Raw genomic sequence first — 21,431 nt, forward strand, 5'->3', positions numbered from 1 at the left:
ATCCTCTGAGAGCCGATTCTGACCGCTTCGCCTCAGTATGTTCCTGCGGCGGCTGGCTGCCTGCATCACACCTCGCTCACTTCCTTCCCCGCTTGTGTTTGCTTTCTGTCTCCCCCACGAGCCTGACTGTTGCACACGAGAAAACATCTTGCTTTTCTTGTGTACCCGCTAAACCCAGAAACTAAAACACTGCTTGAAATACAGTAGGCACCTAGTAATTATGTGAAAAGGAAACAGGAGAAAACAAAGCATAGCAGTCAGGTTTTAAATAACCCCTAAACATGGATAATGTATTTCTTCATGCCTAAGTCACCATCAAATGTAAGATGTGTAATTATTTCAAATACCACCAATAAAGGCAACATGATGCTAATTAAACAATGACATGATATCAAATGATTTTAGAGTTGTTAAAATATCAAGAATTGAAAATGTTTTTAACTGTGTGTAGTGATGGATTCCTATACTTAACGGCGGTGATCATTTCACAATATATACATATGTTGAATCGTTATGTTGTACTCCTGAAACTAATATAACGTTGTGTGTCACTTATACCTCATAAGATAAAAATGAAGAAATGAGAGTAGCAGAATTGATGAAATAGGATATTGACATGATTCAATAGGACTCACGTCAAAGGGTCGCATGAACTCTCTGAGGCGACTGGAGCTGGGTCAGGCCCGGGTCAGGTGCCCACAGCGGAGGGTGGGCAAGGGCCAGGTAGCACCACTGCCTCCCATCTGTTTCTGCTGACTTGCTTGTCCAGTCTCAGTTTACCCTTCACTGACCTGAACCCCAAGAATCCGTTCCACATTGTTGGGTGTTCTACAGTTCACTTCTGGCAACACACACTTATGGCGTGTGAAGTCAGTGCCAGGCACCCCTTTCTTCAAATGAGGCCTCACAACCCTGTGAAGCAGGTACCAACAACCCGCCGAGGGTGGATAACCCACCCGAGATCATGGCTATACAGGCCTGTGTCTCACTTACAGTCTGTGTAACTGGTTAATAGTGGTTTCTTAGCAGGCTGGAGGCTCCTTTACAGCAAGACTGTGGCTTCTGACCACTGTGCATACCCAGCACCCAGCGCAGTGCCTCGGAGAGTAGGTCGTTTATTTATGACAGCTAAACTCTGACCGAACTCATTCACTAAGTAAGTCTAAGTCAAAAGTGGGCAAACTGTGGCCCAGGGGCCAAATCCAGCCTAGTACTTTTTTTTTTTTTTTTTAAATAAATGAAGTTGTATTGGAACACAGCCATGCCCATTTCTTTACATAGCATCTATGTCTGCTTCCAGGCTACAACTGCACAGTTGAGTAGTTTTAAGAGAGAATGTATGGCTGGCAATTCCTAAAATATTTGCTATCAGTCCCTTTATAGAGCAATTTTGCTGGCCCCTGGTCCTATATGAAGGGTAGGACATTTAAAAGGGATGGTGACAGCAACACCGTTCTAGCATGAAAGGGGCAAACTACATGGGAACAGAGAGATAGGAGCTTATTTCTGCCTCTGAAACGCTCTCCACCAGTGGGCAGAGGATTAGGTGCATAAGAGCCCTTGGCCTTCCGTATAGGTGCAGTCCCGAGAAAACCTGAGCGGCCCATATTATGGCATGAATAGTTAGTGTTACTGCAGTGTCTGAGCAAGGGCACCTTTGAGAGGGAGATAGCCCACCTGATTAATCATTCCCATATTCAAGCACCAAAGAGGCACTCCAAGGTCACAGAACTGTCACTCCCCCTGGTCAAAGACATCTAGCCTCCTTCAGTTTATTGGCAGTTTCAGTTGGTCAAAAGTGGCATTCTGATTCAAGGGTTGACATTTGAGTGAAATGTATGTTGACATTAATATTTCCACAGAGAAACTACATGAAGAGCAGAGTCTTGTTAACAATTAAAGGAATGAACGTGACATTTCCATTACAGTCAGATAGTGATGAAAACCCAGTATTATCACTGAACAGTTTCCACTGCTTGTCTCTCTCCATTACGCAGTTGTGGTGTCATAACTGACATGCTGTGTATATTCTTTTAGCTTCCTTTTGATGCTCAGTCAATGGCCTAATTCACAGAGGAGAAACCGAGGCACGTAAGATTTAAGTGATTTTGACAATCATCAGGAAGTGATTTGATGCTGGAAACAGAAACATTTCAGAGCCCAATACAACTGGGTTCAACTCATTGCTCTGCTGCATGAGCAGGGACAAATTAGCCAGTCACTCCAGACCTCAGTTTACTCATCTGACATTCTTATCTCACTGGGCTGCTGCTAGGATTAAATGAGCCTGTATATCAAGAACATCAGGGTAGGGCTATGTTCATAGCCGGCGGTTTGCAGATAAGAATCTGCCGTTCTTCCTTTTACAGCCTTTCTGGCTTCTTGTCAAGGACACTTTCCCTTGATCTTGAAGGGACTGGCTCTCCCAAATCATCTTTATGACCACTGTCTTCACCATTTCATTCTCTATTTGTATGACCCTAAGTTAAGCAACACATATTCTACTTCAACTGCCAGGCAGTGATGGAGGCAGCACTCAGAGCTCCACAGTCATTTCCCACCACGACACGGCCTCCCTTGTACTCCAGTTGACAAGTAACAGTAATGCTGATGACGGTAGTGGAGGGGGCATGGATAACAGCTGACCCTGAGGGCTGACGGTGTGCTAGCACAAGTATGTACAGTAAGTCACCGAGTCCTCCAGGCAGACCAGTAAGGCTGGCAGTCATACGGCTGAGCCACAAAGAGCTTAAGTGATTTGTGTACAACTAGTGAGAAGCACAGGTGGTACTGAAACCCACACCTGTGTGCTCGGCCACTACACAACAGTGCTTCTCCTACGCCCAGGTGACGTATGTGTAGCAGGGATAGAGAAGTCACACACTGCAACCCCAAGTGCTTCAGCCAGCACTTCTGCAGAACGTAACTGGAGACCTATTTTTAAACTCTCTGCTCTCCACATCCTGTTGAAAGAACCAGGAAAAGGGCATTTCCTTGGGCTCCCATCATCCTGTTCAAATGATAAAATATTGACAAAGAAGGCTGGCCAGATGAGAATCAGCCTCAAATTCAAATCCAACCTAAAAGGAGTCACTTTTGAAGTTTTTTTCTGTCTTAACATTATTGTTAACATTATCAGTGATAACATAGAAGCTGCACAGCATCCTATTTCCTGGCTTTGGCTAAGAAAAGAAATGGAAATAGTTCACATCTATGGTGGTGGTTTTAACACACCAAAATCCAGGAAATTGTGGAAATGGTTTAAGTGTGCCTGTCTCTAGGAGATTTTGAGATCAAAAGTGTTCAGATAAGCATCCACCCTTCCTGGATTCTTAACAACCGTGAGCCAATTAGTCATATGTATAGCACAATTCAGGAAAGTTCCATGTAACTAATGCTGAAAACATAGACTTCAAATAGGAAATTCTGTTGCATGTTAAGATGTCCAAACAGTGGGTTATAGATAATAAAGCATCAGGGTTTCCACTCACAAGGAAGAAAATAATCGGAATAGTTTTTTTAAGGTAAATATTAAAACAGAACCCTTATTAATTCAGTTGAAACACATCTGGAGTAGGTGGTAATTGGAGTAAGATAAAAATTGAAGCCCATGTCTGTTAAAAATCTATTGAATGGTAAGTAATGATATGAGTGGGTATTTACACTGTTTGCATGTGAACAAACCACTGCGTGAAGGCAACACTGTTAGCAGCGCCCCTATAGTAGCTCCCGTTTAGACAAAGCAGTGTTGAGAAACTTCTATAAAGCCCAGGGAGTAAATAGTTAAGGTTTTGCAGGCCAGGTAATCTCTCTGTCACAACTACTCAACTCTGTATTGTAGCAGGAAAGCAGTCAGCGACAATAAATAAAGGAAAGAACATAGTGGTGTTCCAATAAAACTTTATTTACAAAATCAGGCAGCTGGTCACATTTGGCTCACAGGTTGTACTTGCCGACCTCTGACCTACAGGACAGAAGACAATGCCAGCTACCCTTCCTTCCTGGTCCTTTTCCCTGTCCAACACATTTAGCACTAATACCCACAAGGCAGGTATTTTGATTATCCCCATTTTACAAGGTAGAACCTCAGTGACAGAGAGATGCAGTAATTTGTACGGGCTCACACAGCCCTCACGCTGGAGAGCCAGAATTCAAACCTGAGACAACCTGAATTTCTAAAGCACTGCTCCAGAATCCTTGTTCAGTATTGTTTCTAACAGTTGAATTTAAAGTGAAAAATAAGAAAACTCCATTTCTTGGTGTGCATTCCATAAGGTGGACTTCTTATAAAAACTCATTGCAAAGTTCTGACTGCGTATTCATGTGAACACACGAGCTCGCTTGCAGGCAGTCAACATTTGTCTTTTTGACCTTCAGCACCAAGAATGGCAAAGCCAAAAAAACAAAAAAAAAAGATTCCTCAGGATATTAAAATTTTCCCAAAGGCAGGGGAAATGTTGCTCATCATTTTACCCTCACTTACCTGACTAGCACTTACTGGGCACTCGATAGATGGGAGAACGGACAGACTCTCATTAAAAGAACTTAAAGATCACATATGGAAAACAGGCAAGAACCTCTCAACCCTCACCAACAAATCTCTGCTCCACCTTCTTGCTGCTGGACTGTAATGACACAGACCTGTCTTTACCTGTCAGTTTATTTCTTCCCCAAAGTCCCTTGTTCTGAGATTTGTCCTCTTTTTCCAAAGTCCATGCAAGGTATTTTTCAGCCATTTAGCCTCAGGCAGAAGGTTATGTCTCAGGAATAATCACAAACCTGCCAGAGCGACAATGACAGAGCGCGGTTCTGGAGGTACTTCGTCCCTTCTCCTTCAACCAGCCAGATGATGGACCTCAGTCAAGTGTGACAGAAGCAGGTGGTGACCCTGGCGGAGAACGAGGCAGGAGAAGGTCTGGGAGGGATGAGAGCTCGTGTGAAGCCACGAGGACCGTGGATCAAGTCTCCCGGCCGCTGCCTGCCTTACTTGCCTTTCTATGTAATGGGGACACACAGCTGCAGTTCCAAGGGCTTCTGGAGGATTCGGTGGTGCCTGCAGGGCCTATCAGACCCTGACCCGGTGCAGAGCCAGCAAGCGTGCTTCCACGCAGCAGCTGTGAGGAGCCTTTGGCGTCCGACCTGTCACCTGACAACCCATCTCCTTTCTTTCCAATTTCGTTTTTCTAAGTCCCCAAAGGAGGCAGTGGCTCCCAAGTCATCTTTTAATGACACAACACCATGGCAGCCACAGTTCCTTCTTTGGCCTGCAATCACTTTGCAGAGAGAACAAGCAGCCTGTCAAGATACTTGGACCAAAAAGTTTTTTTTACAAAGTGTTTCCACTCCTCTCTTTGCTTGTTGTGAGGTCACTTAGTATGCAAAATGCCCCAGAGGACGGCGCTGTCTGAATCTCTTACTTTCTAATGCTGATCATAATCCCCATCTTCCTTGATTGTGAAACCTAACATACATGCAGAAAGGTGCACAAAACATGAACGGACCACTGATAAATAATCCCACAGGGAACCCCAGTGTGCCCACCACTCAGAATGGGGCCCTTGCCACCCCCCCACCCTGGGCTGTGCCGCATCACTCTCCTATCCTGCCCCAAAGAAGTAACCACCATCCTTTTTTTATAAAATAATCTTTACTTTGCTTTCCTTTTAGTTTTACTACCTACACGTGCACTCCTAACAACACGGGTCGGTTTTCTCATGTTTTGAGCTTTATGCTGAGGAATAACTCTATGTGTCCTTCGGACTCTCGCGGCACTCATGGCTCTCAGATGTGCCCGTGCTGAGAGGCACGGCTCCACTCCTTCTCGTGCAGACGAGATGTTCTACGGTCCGAATTTAGTCCATGGGCTAATGACAGCCACTGGAGGTATTTCTACATTTGGGCACTTAGGAAAAACAATGCTACAAACATTCTTGTGCGCATCTCAGGGTTCACTTTCATGTGAGTTTCTCCTGCAGACGTACACCAGAGCAGGACAACGGAATCAAACCATTTCTAGCATTCACAGCCCTGCCAGCACTTGATACTGTCACAATTTTTAATATCTGACTATCTGGTATGAGCTGCTAGATTACTTTTGAGCTTTGTGAATGCAATACCTTTGAAAAATTAATCTTTAATATACATGGGCTATTCTTTAATTGGCAAACAGTCCAGTGCACAAATGTAAGGGGACTGCATGGTACATTTTTAAAATTACAGCTATGCCATCACCCACCCTGCCATTCTAACTTCTATCACCAGAGAGAAGTTGTACTTATTTGTGAACTTCACATAAATGGAACCATGCAGGAGGTGTGCTTTTGTTTTTGTGTAAATTAAGCAGTTCATTAGTTTAAATTGCTGCCTAATATTCCACCATTGTGTTGTGGAATATTGTATACAAGTTGTATATCCAGGTCCCCTGGTGGACATTTGGGCAGTTTCCACTTTGGGGTTATTACAAGGGAAGCCCCTGCGTACCAGTCTTTTTATGGACGTTTCTCCTGAGCATATGCCTACATGTGGAAGTGCGGACTCTAAGGGTAAGGCCTATGTGTAACTTTGCCACAAGTGGCCATGTGGCTTTCGCAAAACCTGTGCCGTCCGCATCCCCACAGCACTTGCTGGGGCGTGCCGGCAGCACCGTGCCCTGGGCTGTGTTCTCTCTAAATCGTGTATCTGTGGCTGGTGACGTGCTGGCAGTTGTCAAAGATAAAGCTACCCACGACTTTAGAAGGAATTCAGATTCTCTAGGTCAGGAGGCTCCTCCAGGTTTTTCCTGATTGTAGAAACCTCAATCCTAGCAGGCAGGCTATGGGAAAAAGAACAGAGGTGGACACACCAGTTCTTATCAGTGCCTGGAAATGCTTGGCCAGGTGGTCGCTTGTATTTGCAAATTTACCTTATTTCTTTCTTTTCTGCTAGATGCCTGGATTAGCCCTAGCTATTCTATGACCTTGTCCATAGATTCGGTGAGTTGATGGTGAGTATCCCAGGGCAGGGGAGAAAAATGGGTGGGAAACACCCCAAAAATGAGCCAGGGAAGCTGTTCCACGAAGGAAGTTTTGGTCCTGTCATGGCCTCAACTTCCATTGCTCAGTTTTAATAAGAAAAGCTTGCAAGGGCCTCTTTCTGTGACATTCACGGTGTTGTCAGGTGGTGATTTATTTGTGCTCTCACTGATCAGCTTTCTCGGAAGGGTCAGGGAAGGGGGACAGGGAGAGGGGCCACAGCACACTGCCCAGTGTCTGAGGCCACTTCTCACGGTTCCCCTCGTGTTTCCTGTGAAGGAGAGAGAGCCCTTCCTGCTCCTGAAGGTCCGCAATCAGCGGGAAGAGGGAAGTTAACAGCAAGGAGGGGACGGAAAAAGAGAGACAGACAGTCAAAGCTCAACAACCAATCACTACTAGCAAGTTTCCTTTCAAAAATAAAAAACTGGAGTGGTTTGTATTTCACTTCCTTTTTGGCAGTACTCTAGAATATGTACATGAAGAGTCTGTTGGATTTTCTTAGACACTGGATAAAAAGTAGGTCATCCAGAAATGTGAAGAAAAAAATACCTTTTTAATTGACATAGGCTACAATGTCCATTTCTCAGCATTGATCAACTGGGTAGATCTACTTATGAGAGAAGGCTACATTTCCATTCAATGCACATATAAGGTTTTTTTTTAAGTGAGGTTTTGTTTTTCTAAATTGTACTAAACTAAGTTCTTTGGAACTGATACTGCTATCAGATGCAGTTACCAGCCAGTGCTTGTTCTCGTATATATAAAAGCACAGTAAATGACTGAGTCAATGCCGTGAATAAGAGTTCAATTTCTCCCCTAAATCTTTCCCTTCTGGTGGGTGTTGGTGGTAGTATAAATAAAATGCCTGACTAGATACATTTTAGTGCTTCCATCTATTGCTCAATGGATAGACTGGACCGGAATCAATGGTAAATCACCTTTTGGTATTCTATTTGTATTTCTCCAGGATTCTCAGGTTTATACAAATCACAATGTACATAGAAAAATAAATACGTAAGAAACAGCACTTTGTTGCCAAGAGATTTCTAGGCATCTCTGCCCAGCATTAAAGAAGCAATGTTGCCAGGCCCAGAGCCTACAACACGCCACATCTCTCCCGGCCAGACACCCTCACCTGCACTGGTGCTGCCTGAAGCCTTTGCCTCCTGCCTTGCCCGGACCCTCTCTGCGCACTTTTCAGGTACTAATGATCAGCTTGGCTGAGATGCCTTCTCTATACCTGCAAGTCTGAGTTAAATCTGCTGCTCTCCAGTTTTTAAGGTAATTCCGCACTTAACCACAGGTCTCTCCCAAGGGGCTGTAAACATAATGAGAGCCGGTCCACGTCTGCCGTGCTCTCTATGCCTATCTTTGTGGTGTACTTAGATTAGCACTTAACAATTAACTATGTAAAAAGGAACAAGCACTGCTTGTAAAAGCCTCTGAGCAATTTAAAGTGGGAGGACCAAATAAAAAACTTTTTGGACATGGAATTAGGAAAACGTCTTTGGAAGGAAGGTGTGAACCTCTGAACCAGCCGTGGGAGTGCACCCCTGTGATCTGCCTTCCAGAGACGGGCTGCTGGCAGGGCGCTCCAGGCCATGAAGGCGCTCCAGTCCACGACTACAGGTTGTAGTGAACTAGGACCAGGCCACCCCTGCCCAGCACAGGACCCCTCGCACAGGCAGCCTTGGCTTGGGGTTCCTGGTGGTCTGGCCTTTCTAAGAGCTGCCTTCAGACCGTCTTCTTGGCCACCTCTCCCTTCAAAGGTGTCAGACCTGCACTGGGATCCCAACCTACTCCTGCTTCCTTTCTTCTTCATCCTTCCCGGTCAGTCCCTCTCTGCCAAAAACTCGCCTGCTCTGAAAATCCCATCTTGGCGTCCGCTTCACAGCGGACCCTAATGACCACATGCCAAGCTTTGTGTGGCCAGATTACGCATGGCCATTTCGGCTAAAGGAACGTATAGGAGTTTTCCTATAAAAAAAATCTCACTTAATGAGGAATTAATAATCTAAGATATGACTCCCAGAGCTGGAGAAATAAAAAGCCAATTCTGAACTGCAACAGAAATCTGTATTGATTTTTTTCTTTTTACACATCTCTATCATCATTCCCAAGCCAGAGATTCTGTGAAGGGCACAATTATTTATGTCCCATCAAATTAGCAGATCATCCAAATCCCTCACAGGACCCTCAAGTGAAAATGTTTCTAGTTCCAGCAAAAGGATTTTTTTAGCTATTGCAAATACTCATCCTCTTTTGGAAGAGTGACAGAAGGGATGAGGGTTATCAAAATGGAAATCAGCAACAGCCTGAGAACTGAGGGCAAAATCCCATTTCCAAGACGTTATCCTGCCCTTTTCTTGTCCAACCAAAGCAAAACTCACGTGGTCTTCAGTTTCTCTTTCCCTTCTTCCATTATAATATTTTTATATTTTCACTTATTTGTATGTATACTTTATCCACTCATTTGGTTAATAATTATTGAGCATCTATTATCTGCCCTACACACACAGGTTCCTGCTTTCATGAAGATGACACTGTAGTAGGCAATATATCAGTAAATCAACAAGCAAGAAGGTTATGTCAGATAATTGTTAAGTGCTTCGAAGAAAGAAACTGGGAGTGATGGGAGTGGGGAGAGAGTGGGCAGTCTGGAAGGATAATCATGACAGAACCTTCTGAGGGAGCAAGATCTGACCTGAGACATGAAATAGTAACAGGGAGACAGCCTTGCTATTAGCGAAGGAAAACAGAAACAGCAAAATGCAAAGGCTGGAAGGTGTAACACACGGCCTGGAAGGAGGCAGCATTTGCCTCCCTTTCAGGCCCACAAGGCTGGCCTGCGTCGGTCTTAATCGATGTGCCAGCCCTGTGATCACACAGAGTGGGCACGCAACACCTTTGCTGAATAAACAAGTGAACTTCCTTTGCAGGTCTCCTCTGACTTCTCAATTAGAAGAAAGGATTAAAACCACAGCTAAGGCATCTCTGCCACCCTCCCAGTGCCAGGTAAAGGATCCCTACATCTAACAGCCTCTTAGAGGGCAAACAGCTTCTTGGAGGGTAATCGTGGATAATGAGGATGGATATCATGATTCTGTTAGCACATGTCTCATGAATGGAATGCCCACCATGCAGTGAGGTTACTGAGATGTAAGGGGTCTGGGGGCTAAAGGAAGTGCACTGATAATCTGTCACACATATATATAGGATCTCCTTCAATTATCATGGTGGAGATAAGAATACACAGATGTATTTAAATGCCATAGCTGGTGAAGCGCTTCCTCTCCAGCTGAAGAATAGGTACCTGTCGTGAAGATTCTAGACACTTCATGGTGTATGTTTTTTAACAGGAAGAAAATCAGGGGGAAGGAAGATGTATACATCATTTACTACATTGCAAACTCCACAACTCATAACCTATTCTATGGACTGGAATATCAAGAAGGAGTTTGACCAATTGAGGGTTCAAGAGGATCTTCTGGAAAGGAGCTCAAACTATGTAATACACTGCCCATGACACCATTTTCTTTGCACTTTGGGGGCTGCCCACAGTACAATGCAAATTTCCCTACTGCCCCAAACTACCACCATTGTTACCAACATCAACACAAAGGCACAAAAAGAGTCCGTTTTGGCAAAGTTGTTTTATACCCTAGCGGAACTGTCATATGATTTCCCAGTGGTTTACTTCAGAGACACAAACTGAAATTAAGGAGCAGCAATAGAAACTTCCTACAATGAAAACCTCTACAGGGTGTTTTCAATCACCCTATTTTCCTACCTTCACTAGGTTTATTATTGTTACTTGCTACATGATTGAACAGTTATAAGAGCAGAACAATTAATCCAACATCCTACTTGCTTCAACCAAACAATGACAGCTGGTTTTAGTTTCCCTGAGAGAAATCAGAGATGTTTGTTAAGCTCTGCAGAATCGGGTTGTGTTGAAAGACAATCCTCCTAGAAAGGTGTGAAGACGTTTATCACAGCCGTGGAGATGAAGGAGAGATTTATGATGGTTACTAATGCTATTTCTGTCAATGTCTTTGGAATCCTAATTAGATTATTAAAACTTTGCAAATCATTACATTACCTTTAGAATCCTCACCTCCCTGTGACAAGGGTACTTATGAAATTAGAGGATCCTGATGTCACAGGTAATGATGCATTGCTGATAATAAAGTTGCAGGGAAATACCTCCAATAAAAACCAGTTGGGAAAGACAGAACCCATTTATCTTACTTTCTCTCCCAGTTTTACGCCTGAGGCAGAGACGTCTGCAACACAGAACATGGCCTAGCTTTTTCCATTCTAGTAGCTGATGATACTTGCTCACTTGCAGCCAAGTTTAATGACTTGTCATGGGTACTTAAATTTTTTCCCTAAATCTGAGAGGCAAATCAAGAAATTTATAAATGAAAAGATGCTTCAAAGAAATCTTTTTAGGAGAGACATGAGACAAGTAGCAGGTTCAGCACATATGAATGGTACATCCTAGGGCATTTTGATTTATAACACATGAATTCAAAGTGGTACCTGAAGAGAAACAAATTGCTTACTGTTAACCCAGATCCATTTGCAGGTAATAAATGGGCATGCTCTTTACCCATCAAATAATGGCTCTAATGCCCTTCAACATCAGTGGATGACAAATGGGTGTCACCCTCTGTCCTCTGCAAGATAACCCCATTCCTTTAGGTGGAGACCTTAGACCTTCACATCCCAGCAAAAGCAAGTGTATGTGGCTTACTTACCATGATGGACGACGCCCTTCAACCCATGGATAATAGGATCCAGGGCAGAATTGTCCCTTGGACTGACCTAGATGTAAAGGAAACATGATTGGTTAAATCTATTCTGGCATCAGACACAACAGTCTCAGTTTAATCTTCTAAAGAAAAGGGGGAGAATAGATGTTATCTAGCAAGCTGCTTAGGTCTCACATATACCACAGCGCTCACCAAACACAGAAGGATTTATGACTTAATAAAATCAAGTGAGGAAGTCTAAATCAAAAGAAAGAAACTTCTCAGAATACATTAAAACAAGAGAGAAATACCACAGTCCCAGCAAAATCTTAAAAAGAACTGTAAGACGTTCTTCTTGCTTTGTTTTATTAAAAGTAGACCTGGATTGTCTAAAAAGTCATTGAAAGTCATCAGAGAGCAATCCATCATTGACTGAATATTTCAATACCATTTTGTAAGTGTTTTTTTTTTCTCTCTTCTTTGTGGAAAATGAATCTGTCCCTTGCCAGTCTACTCTCCTCACCCAGGGTCCCAGTCCCCTGTGCCTTTCCATATACTGTAAGAGGCATTTCTAAGGGTCACTTAGAGCAGGCGAGGAGAGGCGTGGAGCTCAGAGAGACAGCGTTCCTCATCTTCTTTTCCCTCTGGGGTTTTTAATCCCTCCAGAAGTCAAGCTTTTTCCATATGACCTTCACCCATTCTTTCCCTTAACTTTCTAATACTAAGCAGCATAAATTCTCACTCTTGCCCTTTCTAGAAGATTAAAATTCTACCAGCATTATTATAATTTTGGTTTTTCAGATACTTTCTTTTAGACCCATGTTGAAATAGTACAAAATGAAATGTCTGGATTTTGCTTAAAAATAATCTAGGAGTGGAGAGCAGGGGAAGCGAGCAGGATATAGATGCAATAAGATTGGCCATTAGTCAATCAATCATTTATGACCTTGGGTGGTGAATATCAAATGGATCATAATATAATTTTGTCTACCTTTGTGTATGTTTACCTCTTCCCAAATAAAGAGCTTTCCAAAATCCATTATCTGTAGTTAGCATAACTCCTGAATTTTTTTTTTCAGGGATGGTATTTACATTTAATCCACTTCTAACATAATGAGGTTGAGATATTGACAAACCTTTCAATATGTATTAAGACTCAACTTTATGTTTCCTAGATCCAGGCCATCGTAGGTTAAATTTTAAGGTAACTAGAAGATCTCAAAATTCCTTCTCTCCTTAGAGATTCCTTGTTGGGTTGCCACTCCTAGTTCGTTTTCTGACAATACTCATACTTGACAGGTTTCTCCTTCTGCCTCCACTTCTCCAGGTTACAGCAGTGGTTCTCAGCTGGAGGTGATTCTTACCATCTCCCGCTCCCACCCTTGCCCAGGGCACCTCTGCCCCATCTGCGGGCTTTGCTGACTGTCGCTCGTAGGGATGCAGGGAGTGTTGCGTAGAGGCAGGACTTCTGCTCTGAACATCCCGTAATGTTCAGAAGTGCACCCCCCCACCCAAAACAAAGAATTACGGGGACCAAGATGTCAGTGGGGCAGAAGTTGAGATTGCGTAACCCCAGTTAGATCTGTTTGAGTTAATAATGATTACATATTAATGTGTCTGGAGCCCTGAGTTATGACTACATTAAAACAGAGGTGCCATTGTGTGTGGTGTTAGGTTTATAGACGAATAAAATGAGGTGGAATTTGGTACTACACCATAAACACCACAGGTGTATACACATATACTTAAAAAAATGGATCCGTGAATAGGAACCCAGTGTATCAGATTGCAAAGGCAGAATTCTGGGAGCTGGCATTTACCTCCAAATTGCCTGACAGGAAGCTCTAGCCAGGGGCTTAACACACTGGTGGAAGCATGAAACATCCTTCCAAGGCAAACACCCACGGAATACACCAAAATGAAAACCTGTATTTGCACCATAGCCAATACTAATCAAAATCCTAAAAACATGGTCAAAAATGGAATCACAACTCAAGAATGCAAGATTAAGAGAGTCTACCATAAATGTGACCAGATTTCTATAGTGAGACGATAATGTAAGAGCCCAGAGAAATACCAACCCCATAAAAAAATTGAAGTTCTAGGCAAAAACATGGTCTCTGTTCTCCCTCCTCCAGAGGCATTCGGGTACAATGGCGATGCCAGTCCAACAACCTGCAGTGTTTCTAGTATCTGTGGGAAATGGCAAGACGGCCACAAACTCCTTCCACTCCTGTTGCACACATTTTTGCCCTTTGTCACTCTTCCCATCAAAAGCTCATATCAACTTCTCCGCTGTTTAAAATGGGCTTGACCACATGACTTGCTTTGGCCCATGAGACATCAGCAAGTGATGCAGAGACAGGCTTATACAGGACTGGACGCAGGGGTTTATCCTCTCTTTGTGCTCTTTGGAACCCTGAGATCACCAGGCTAGGCTTCTGGAGGAAGAGAGGCCACAAGGAGCAGAAACAGGCAGTGCCAGCCAAGGTCACTCCAGGCCCAACCTCCTGCCAACTTCCAGACAGGAGACTGAGTTCTTCTGGGGTCACTCAGCCTCAGCTGAACCACCTGCGGAGACGGGCTGAGCTGGCCTTAACCAGAACCAACCAGATAATCTATGGAATCATAACCTAGTAACTGCTGTTTTAACTAATTGGGATTGTTTGTTATACCACAAAATTTAGCTCGTTAGGGTTTCTATGAGTGTGTGTAGAGGTGGAGGATGAGGGACAGGCTACGGTATCAATGATTTCTTAACCAATACACTTTGCTTACGGTTTGTCTTAAAAGTTAAAGTTTCTCAGTGAGATTCCCATCGCAAGACACAGCATTTGCTGTTAACTGGATCAACTTATGTGCTTCTCCAAAACTATGTTACCCCTCTTCTACTATGGCAACATTTCACAGATAATCTGACTTTTAATCCCAACTGTGGGGGGATGTTTTGTGGCCAGAGGGACCTTTTAATACATCTAGTCTCATTCAGTGAAGTGAAAGCTCAAAGAAAGTGTTCCTAATCCTCCATGACTTATACCTACTAATAATATCTGTTGCCCAAGGAGGAAAATAACCAGGCAACCGAATTCAGGTTCCATTTCTGGTCATTTCTGACTACATTATCTCTTGGTTTAATTACTCAGGCCTGACCTCATGTGAGCTCAGGAGCCTGACCTCAGATTCTCAGCAGTCCCATAAATGAAGCCTTCTGCAATGCCCACACATGCCCACAGACCCCACTGTGCTTTATACGGCTGGGGTTGAGAAGGTGGGTAAGGAGAGAGGGAGAGAAAAAAGGAGATTATTGACTGGTCAAAGTCACTTGCTAATGATACCAAGCTCACTCTTCAATCTGCCTCTTGGTTCCAAAACTCAGGGTGCAGCTACAAATAGCACGCTAGTAAATGGGTCTGTTCCTGTAAGGTTCAACTCTACCGGAAATAATCCCTTCCACTCACTGTTTCAGTTAACTTGCTACTTAAAAAAAATTTCATGGGCAGAAGCTAAGCCATTTGGGTAGCTCTGAACTATGCCTGTATTGAAGAAGGCTGTTTTAGCAATGCACATTTACATTCTGGTCTCTGTCCAGGGAAGGCCAAGGGGTGAGAGAAAAATGGAATTCTGAGCTGGAGACGAACCCTTAGAACTTCAGTGTCCTCATCTGTAAAATGGGATACAACTTCATAATGTGGTCACAAGGATTAACTGTGTGAAGTGTGGTGTCTAATGCAGAGAAGAAATGCAACAATCAATAAAGGGTAGGTATGTTCGGCAACAATGAGACCTAAACACTCAAATACGAATAAATGTCAAACAGCAGCAATTTTATTCCTGAACTTCTCAATATGCTTTGCTCTAAAAGTAATACTTAATTGAGTTCAAATTTCAAAAGATGCAAATTTATGTTTTATTTGACAAGCACTCAATTCTGTAATGTGCTGCTCCTTTTAAAACCACATGAGGAGTTTTCCTGGCTCTTGAAATTTGCTTCCTTCCGCTTTTAAGATCAGAGGAGTTACGCTGTGGTACTGAGAAGACAGCAATGGCACAGATGAGCTTAAAACGCCTGGCAGAGACGGCACCCCCCCAGCCCTGCAGGGTGCGCTCTCCTCGCAGAACCAGCTCCTGGCGCTTCCATTTTGGAGCAGCTTCCATGGCATCAGTCATCTTCAAAAGGATGGCATGCAAACGCGATGGACGGCTCTGAATTAAAGCTTTTAAGAAGCTGTCTTTAGATATAACAAAACACACAGAGACATTAGCAGTACAGGAAACCATAACATGCAGATTTGGGCAAAAGGCCAAATTCATACTAATGCTGATGAAATCTAAACGCCATAAAATTGGCTTTCCAAGTAATGGCGTACAATAAGGATACAACCAACTATCAAACTGTAACCAAGTTGTCAATAATCTCTAGAGATGGGTCTATATATAGTCCAGGCTTGTAGAAGGGCCTGCATTTTTCCCAGTTCTGAAGCAAAATGAAATGGAGGCAGGCAGACCCAGCAGCCTACATGTGCCTGTGTTCAGATATGGGCTACCACTCTCACTTTTCCTGCCCACATGCCATTTGGCCATTGACTAGGAGCCTAATAATCTTCAATCTACCAAGTCCTGGCCATCTGCTAAGTAGGATGACCAAGACAACCTACTTGCCCGAGTCCGATATCGCCAGCTGCTCCTTTAGTCCCACAAACGTCACATCCAGCCTACTGTACCGTCTTGTGGGAAAAAGGATTTACGCGTGCTGAGAGTGGACGGCTACACCGTTAAACCACGGCTGCAGAGGAAAGTGACCACACAGGCCCAGGGACTCCGCGGGGCCTTCCTGAACTACAGAGGCGATGTTCCACCTGCCCTGATGGTCGGCAGGTGACTGCATTCAGAAGCTACGGCATCTTGGCAGGACAAAGGCAAGCACTTCTCACGAGCTCGGATCTCAGATTGGACTCTCTCTCCTTCCACGGCTCTTACCTAAAGAACCATGTAGCATGGACACTGCAGCCTCTCTCATTCCACCTGCAACACCTTGGTTACCACTTACCAGATTTTGGTTCAAATTGCTGTCAAGAACTTCCTGGAACCAACTGCTTATAATTTGGCTCTTTTCACACAACTGCATTTCAGTTGAACCTAACCTGAAGTCAGAGGACAGACCACATTCCTTCACTAATAAATTAAACACTTGTCAATAATTTAAGAACTGTGCTACATTTAAGCAGACAGCAGTATCATTAAACTACTGACCCACTCGCTGATCCGTACTGAAAACATCCCACTCTTCCCGACTTCCTTTTAAATGCTCACAACCATGGTGTTCCTTCTCATACAGCCTACAGTCTCAGTTTCTGATGCAAACATCTCCTTTTCCCCTTTTTATCTCCCCAATTATTGTGTTCTCTCCTGTCACTGCCGCAGTGGGGTCACAGAAAGCAGAGTCAGAGGTGTTGGTGTATGTTGCATCCCAAACTGTCATGGAATAAAGTCCGAGAGAAAAGAGATGCAATCCAGAATGAGGCAGGGACAAGGGGAAGGAGCACGGCAAGGCTGTAGGGCCTTTTGTGAAATGAAAGATTTTAGTCTCCTAGGCAGCGAAAGGCAAGTAACCCGGTGTGCACTCCTTGCCAGGAGGCTTGCTTTAACTTCAAGTAATAAATTTCCAGAATCATATTTCTAGCCTAATCTCATAGATATGGACAGAATAACGGGCATCTCCAAAGAGAAGGGAGAGCCCCTGTCAGTGCGGAAGGTACGGCCCCGTATCATCATCTATTTTCCGGCACTTGACAGGACACACTCTGGGGGCAGGTTTCCATCAGCGGATGAGGAAACTCCTAATTCCTCAGTCATGGGAAGGGATTAGCATGAAAAGGCAACACAATTATAAATGCTAATGGCATTCGTCCTCTCCCTCTCACATGGAGCTTGAGCACTGGTACAACTTACTGTTAATTCATAATATTAACGGAAACAAGTCAATTCATGAGTTATTCATCTCCAGAGAATTGAGATTCACGGCCAGAGAAGGCCGCCATGGAGGAAATGGATTTAATGCTCTTGCACTACTTAATCTGGCCTTCTCTATCCCTCTGCCCCCAGCTCTCCAGCTCAGAGTATTTACCACTTAATTGTCAGACCTGACTTGGAGGAGTCTATTGCTGGAAAAAACCAACCCAGCAGGGCGACACTGAGGCCCAGAAGCAAAGCTACACAATTGCACATCTCGCCGGCAGCAGCCTTCTCTCTTATCAATACCAGCAATTTCTGCTTTTCATGGAGATCAGACTGTCCTGGGCTGGGTCTACAATGCTGTTCCTTGGGCTTTGGACTCACTTAACAACTCCAACTTCAAAGCCAAGCAGAAGCGAGGAGGGAGTAGGCAGGCTAGGGCACTAGGCAAATGCAACTTCCGCCAGGGCCCCCATGGTGTTCTGATCTTGTCCGTCTTTTTCTTGCATTGTGTTTCAGAGCCAGAAAGGTAGTGGGGAAGCCTTACAGGGGTTCAAGACAGGGTCCCAGAACCGGCCTGTCCCACCCTGCCAGTTGCCTCAAAATAAAGGTTGCTCTTCAACTGGAAAGAAGCAAAAAAGAAATTCCAAGCTAGTGAAGTACAATCTAGAGTCTTAAGCTACTGCAAACCATACAGATAGTCATGACCTTTGAATCAAGGGAAAAAAAAAAGTATGCAATCTGGGGAAGCCTGGGGCAAGAGAAGCTTATTTCAGGGTCAGTAGCTCGCCTGCCAGTTTCTTGCCATTCAGTGTGGCAGTGCTGGACGACTTTGCTTTTCTCTTGTTAATAATCCTGCCATGCATTGAAAAGCCCCAACAATATAAAAGGCTTGGGGGAGAAAGCAGAGTTGATTGTTTGCACAGGTAGCAAGTGACTTGAACCAAAACACATTAGACGTGAACTCTTACCCTTGCTTTTCATTCTCTGGAAGCAAATTGCTCAGGGTGCTCCATTTATAAAAGACTCGCAATCCAGACAACACTGTGTGGGGACTGCTTTACATCCCTACCATGTATGCAGCGAGAAAAATAGAAGAGATGAGGCATATTGGACCAAAGGGGTCACCAGATTGGTCCTTCCCTAGAAAACATTCCTCCTTAGGAGTAGGTAAGGTCATCACTTTGGATATAACTGAAATGCAGTAACTAAGCATTCAGGTGGCGTTATGAGGGATGGGAAGACCATGTAGATATGTAGGTATGGTATACACAATATCAAAACGACCTTGCACATCTTAAAATGTACAAAGAGGTGACAGGGAGAAAACAGTATGGTGCCCTTGGCCCAGAGGACAAGAACCTAGCTGTTATGCTCACTCGACAAATACGTAAAGAGCATCAATTGCCTGATGGGCAGGCTGATGCTAAGATGGCCTTCCATGATACTTCACTCCAAGTACTCAGGCCCTTGTGCAGTCTCTTCCTTTTGAGGATAGGCTAGATCTGGTGGCTTCTTTTGAACAAGCAGAATGTAACAAAAGCAAAGGAGAAAGACTTAGATGATTAGGTTCCAAGATCTTCTAACCTCTATTGTGCCAGAAGACCTTCACTACTACCTGCTCACTTTGCACACTTTGATGAAATGAAGTAAGGCCCTGTTAGGGAAGCCCATGCGGTGAGGAACCGAAGGTGGCCTCAGGCCAACCTCCTGAGTGAAACTGAAGTCCTCAAACAGTCCTTGAGGACCTGGATTCTGCCAAGGACCTGAGTGAGCAGGAAAGTGGATCCTTCTCCAGCAAACTTACTTTCAGATGCAACCCTAGCCCCAGCTGACACTTGACTGCAGTCTTGTAAGAAACTGTAAGATGGTAAAGTATGTCGTTTTAGCTGTTAAACTCGTAGTAAATATGTTACGTAGCCAAGAATTAGGTAGAGGGATATGATACTGGACAAATCACAGTGCTCCTCCTAACAGACCTGGTGGTCCAGCTCTAGCTCCCACAGAGGGGATGAGGGCACTGTTTCCATAATCCACATCACCATTTCCCTGCCCTCCTATCCCCACCAGCTACCAAGAAGCAGTCTTCTCAGTGTAGCACAGAGAAGGCACACCGTGGATCTGTGGCATCTTGCTGCACTGATGGACAGTGACTGCAGTGGGGTATGGGTGGGAACTTGATAATATGGGTAAATGTAATAACCACATTGTTTTTTCATGTGAAACCTTCGTAAGAGTGTATATCAACAATACCTTAAAAAAAAAAAAGCAGTCTTCTTCCTTCTGAATAAACTCTAGCCTGAGCTGCTGTTAGACCACAGTTTGTAAAGTTTGAGGGGAAAGAAACTTCCAAGTTCCAAGCAGGAAATGTTGGCAAAATATAATGAGCAAAGCCAAAATGGAACAAATAAACAACAATAATCGATTCTGGGACACAGAGCTTTCAGTAACTTTTATGTTTGAACAAACATAGAAAACCGATATATTGTAGCACCAAATCTAAGACTTGCTCAGTGAAAGATGTCCCTGGACAAGGAACACAACAAAATGCACTGGCGTGAGCAGCTATTACTTCTGATTCATAGCAACCAAGCTAAGTGCAAACCAATCACACACCCCAGTGCTTGTTTGGGAAGGAGGATTTCTAGTCCGTGCTTTCCTTGGAGCACTGAATGATGGTTCCCACAGTGTGGTCTCTGAAGATTGGTTAAGTATCAGTCCACTTTCCTAAGCAATCCCTCCCAGGGCATTCCCTATTCCAAACCACACATTCATGTGAGGGCTTTGGTGCCTGATACAAGAGGGCAGAGTTTATGATCCCTGTCATTGTCCTCTGAAATCAACCCAAACTCAACTACATATCCTACTTCATCTACCGACAAACCAGTGAAAACTGCTTTCAGAGCACTACAGTTTAAGTTGGAGCATCCGATTTAAGAGCCTCAGATAAGCAATGTTTTGGGGGATACAGAAAGATTACTTCAGTGGTCAAACGTTTTCAAATCCACAATTTAGGTAAGTTCCTTTTAAGGAAGTAGTAGTCTAAACAAAGGCCAGCTCCATCTCAAAGAAGACCCAGATTAATGCTAACTGAATAGTTCAGCTTTGTATTTAAAATGTACCTGAGTTCAACAGAGGATAAAATTAAATTGCAACCAGGAAAGACAGAATCTTTCCCAACAGGCCTTGATTGATAGAACGTGCTATTTGTAGCAGCACAAAATGGAAAATCAGAAAGTTTGTTCCCAGCAATCATTGCCTCACTGGGTCAACTTTCTCTCCTGTGAGAAAATAATATCATTTCTTCATAGAGCACATAGTCTACTTATTTAGGAAACGATGCTCATGATCTTTCAATTTCTCCAGCAGCTCAGCTGGAAAAAGTGGCCCCCAGGGGGAGGTATAGGTAACATTAAACCAGGAAGAGGTTTACCTTACAAATACTGCCATTGACAACACCCTGAGAATAAGCCACTCCTTAGAAAACAATGAGGATGTAAATGTAAGACTACGTCTGGTAACAGACCGACCAATAGTTTTGGGTTTCCAAGACGGAATCGGTTAATCACGAGCTCCCTCACACCCACCACAATCTTTCATCTCAAAAAAATGTACTGTCTTTCTTTTCAACGCAGTAGACCAAACCCCAAACCTAGGAATTATTTTGACCACTGCCTTTCTGGGCACACCTATGTATGATACAGCAAAAAGA

General features: G+C 43.9%; 1 protein-coding gene across 4 annotated transcripts in view; it reads right to left on the reverse strand.

The window, feature by feature from the left end:
• The window catches only part of PTPRG (protein tyrosine phosphatase receptor type G), a 624,941-nt gene that overhangs the window by 130,511 nt on the left and 472,999 nt on the right, over nt 1–21,431 (reverse strand). For 3 of the 4 annotated variants that reach the window (XM_036878497.2, XM_036878498.2, XM_036878496.2), the window contains exon 6: nt 11,774–11,840. In XM_036878497.2, coding sequence (XP_036734392.2) covers nt 11,774–11,840 — 67 coding nt within the window. Of the gene's footprint in view, nt 1–11,773; nt 11,841–21,431 lie in introns of those variants that run through there. The other variant, XM_057508031.1, reaches the window with a different exon arrangement.

Source organism: Manis pentadactyla, chromosome 1, assembly GCF_030020395.1.
Source record: "Manis pentadactyla isolate mManPen7 chromosome 1, mManPen7.hap1, whole genome shotgun sequence".
In the NCBI taxonomy this organism is placed as follows: domain Eukaryota; kingdom Metazoa; phylum Chordata; class Mammalia; order Pholidota; family Manidae; genus Manis; species Manis pentadactyla.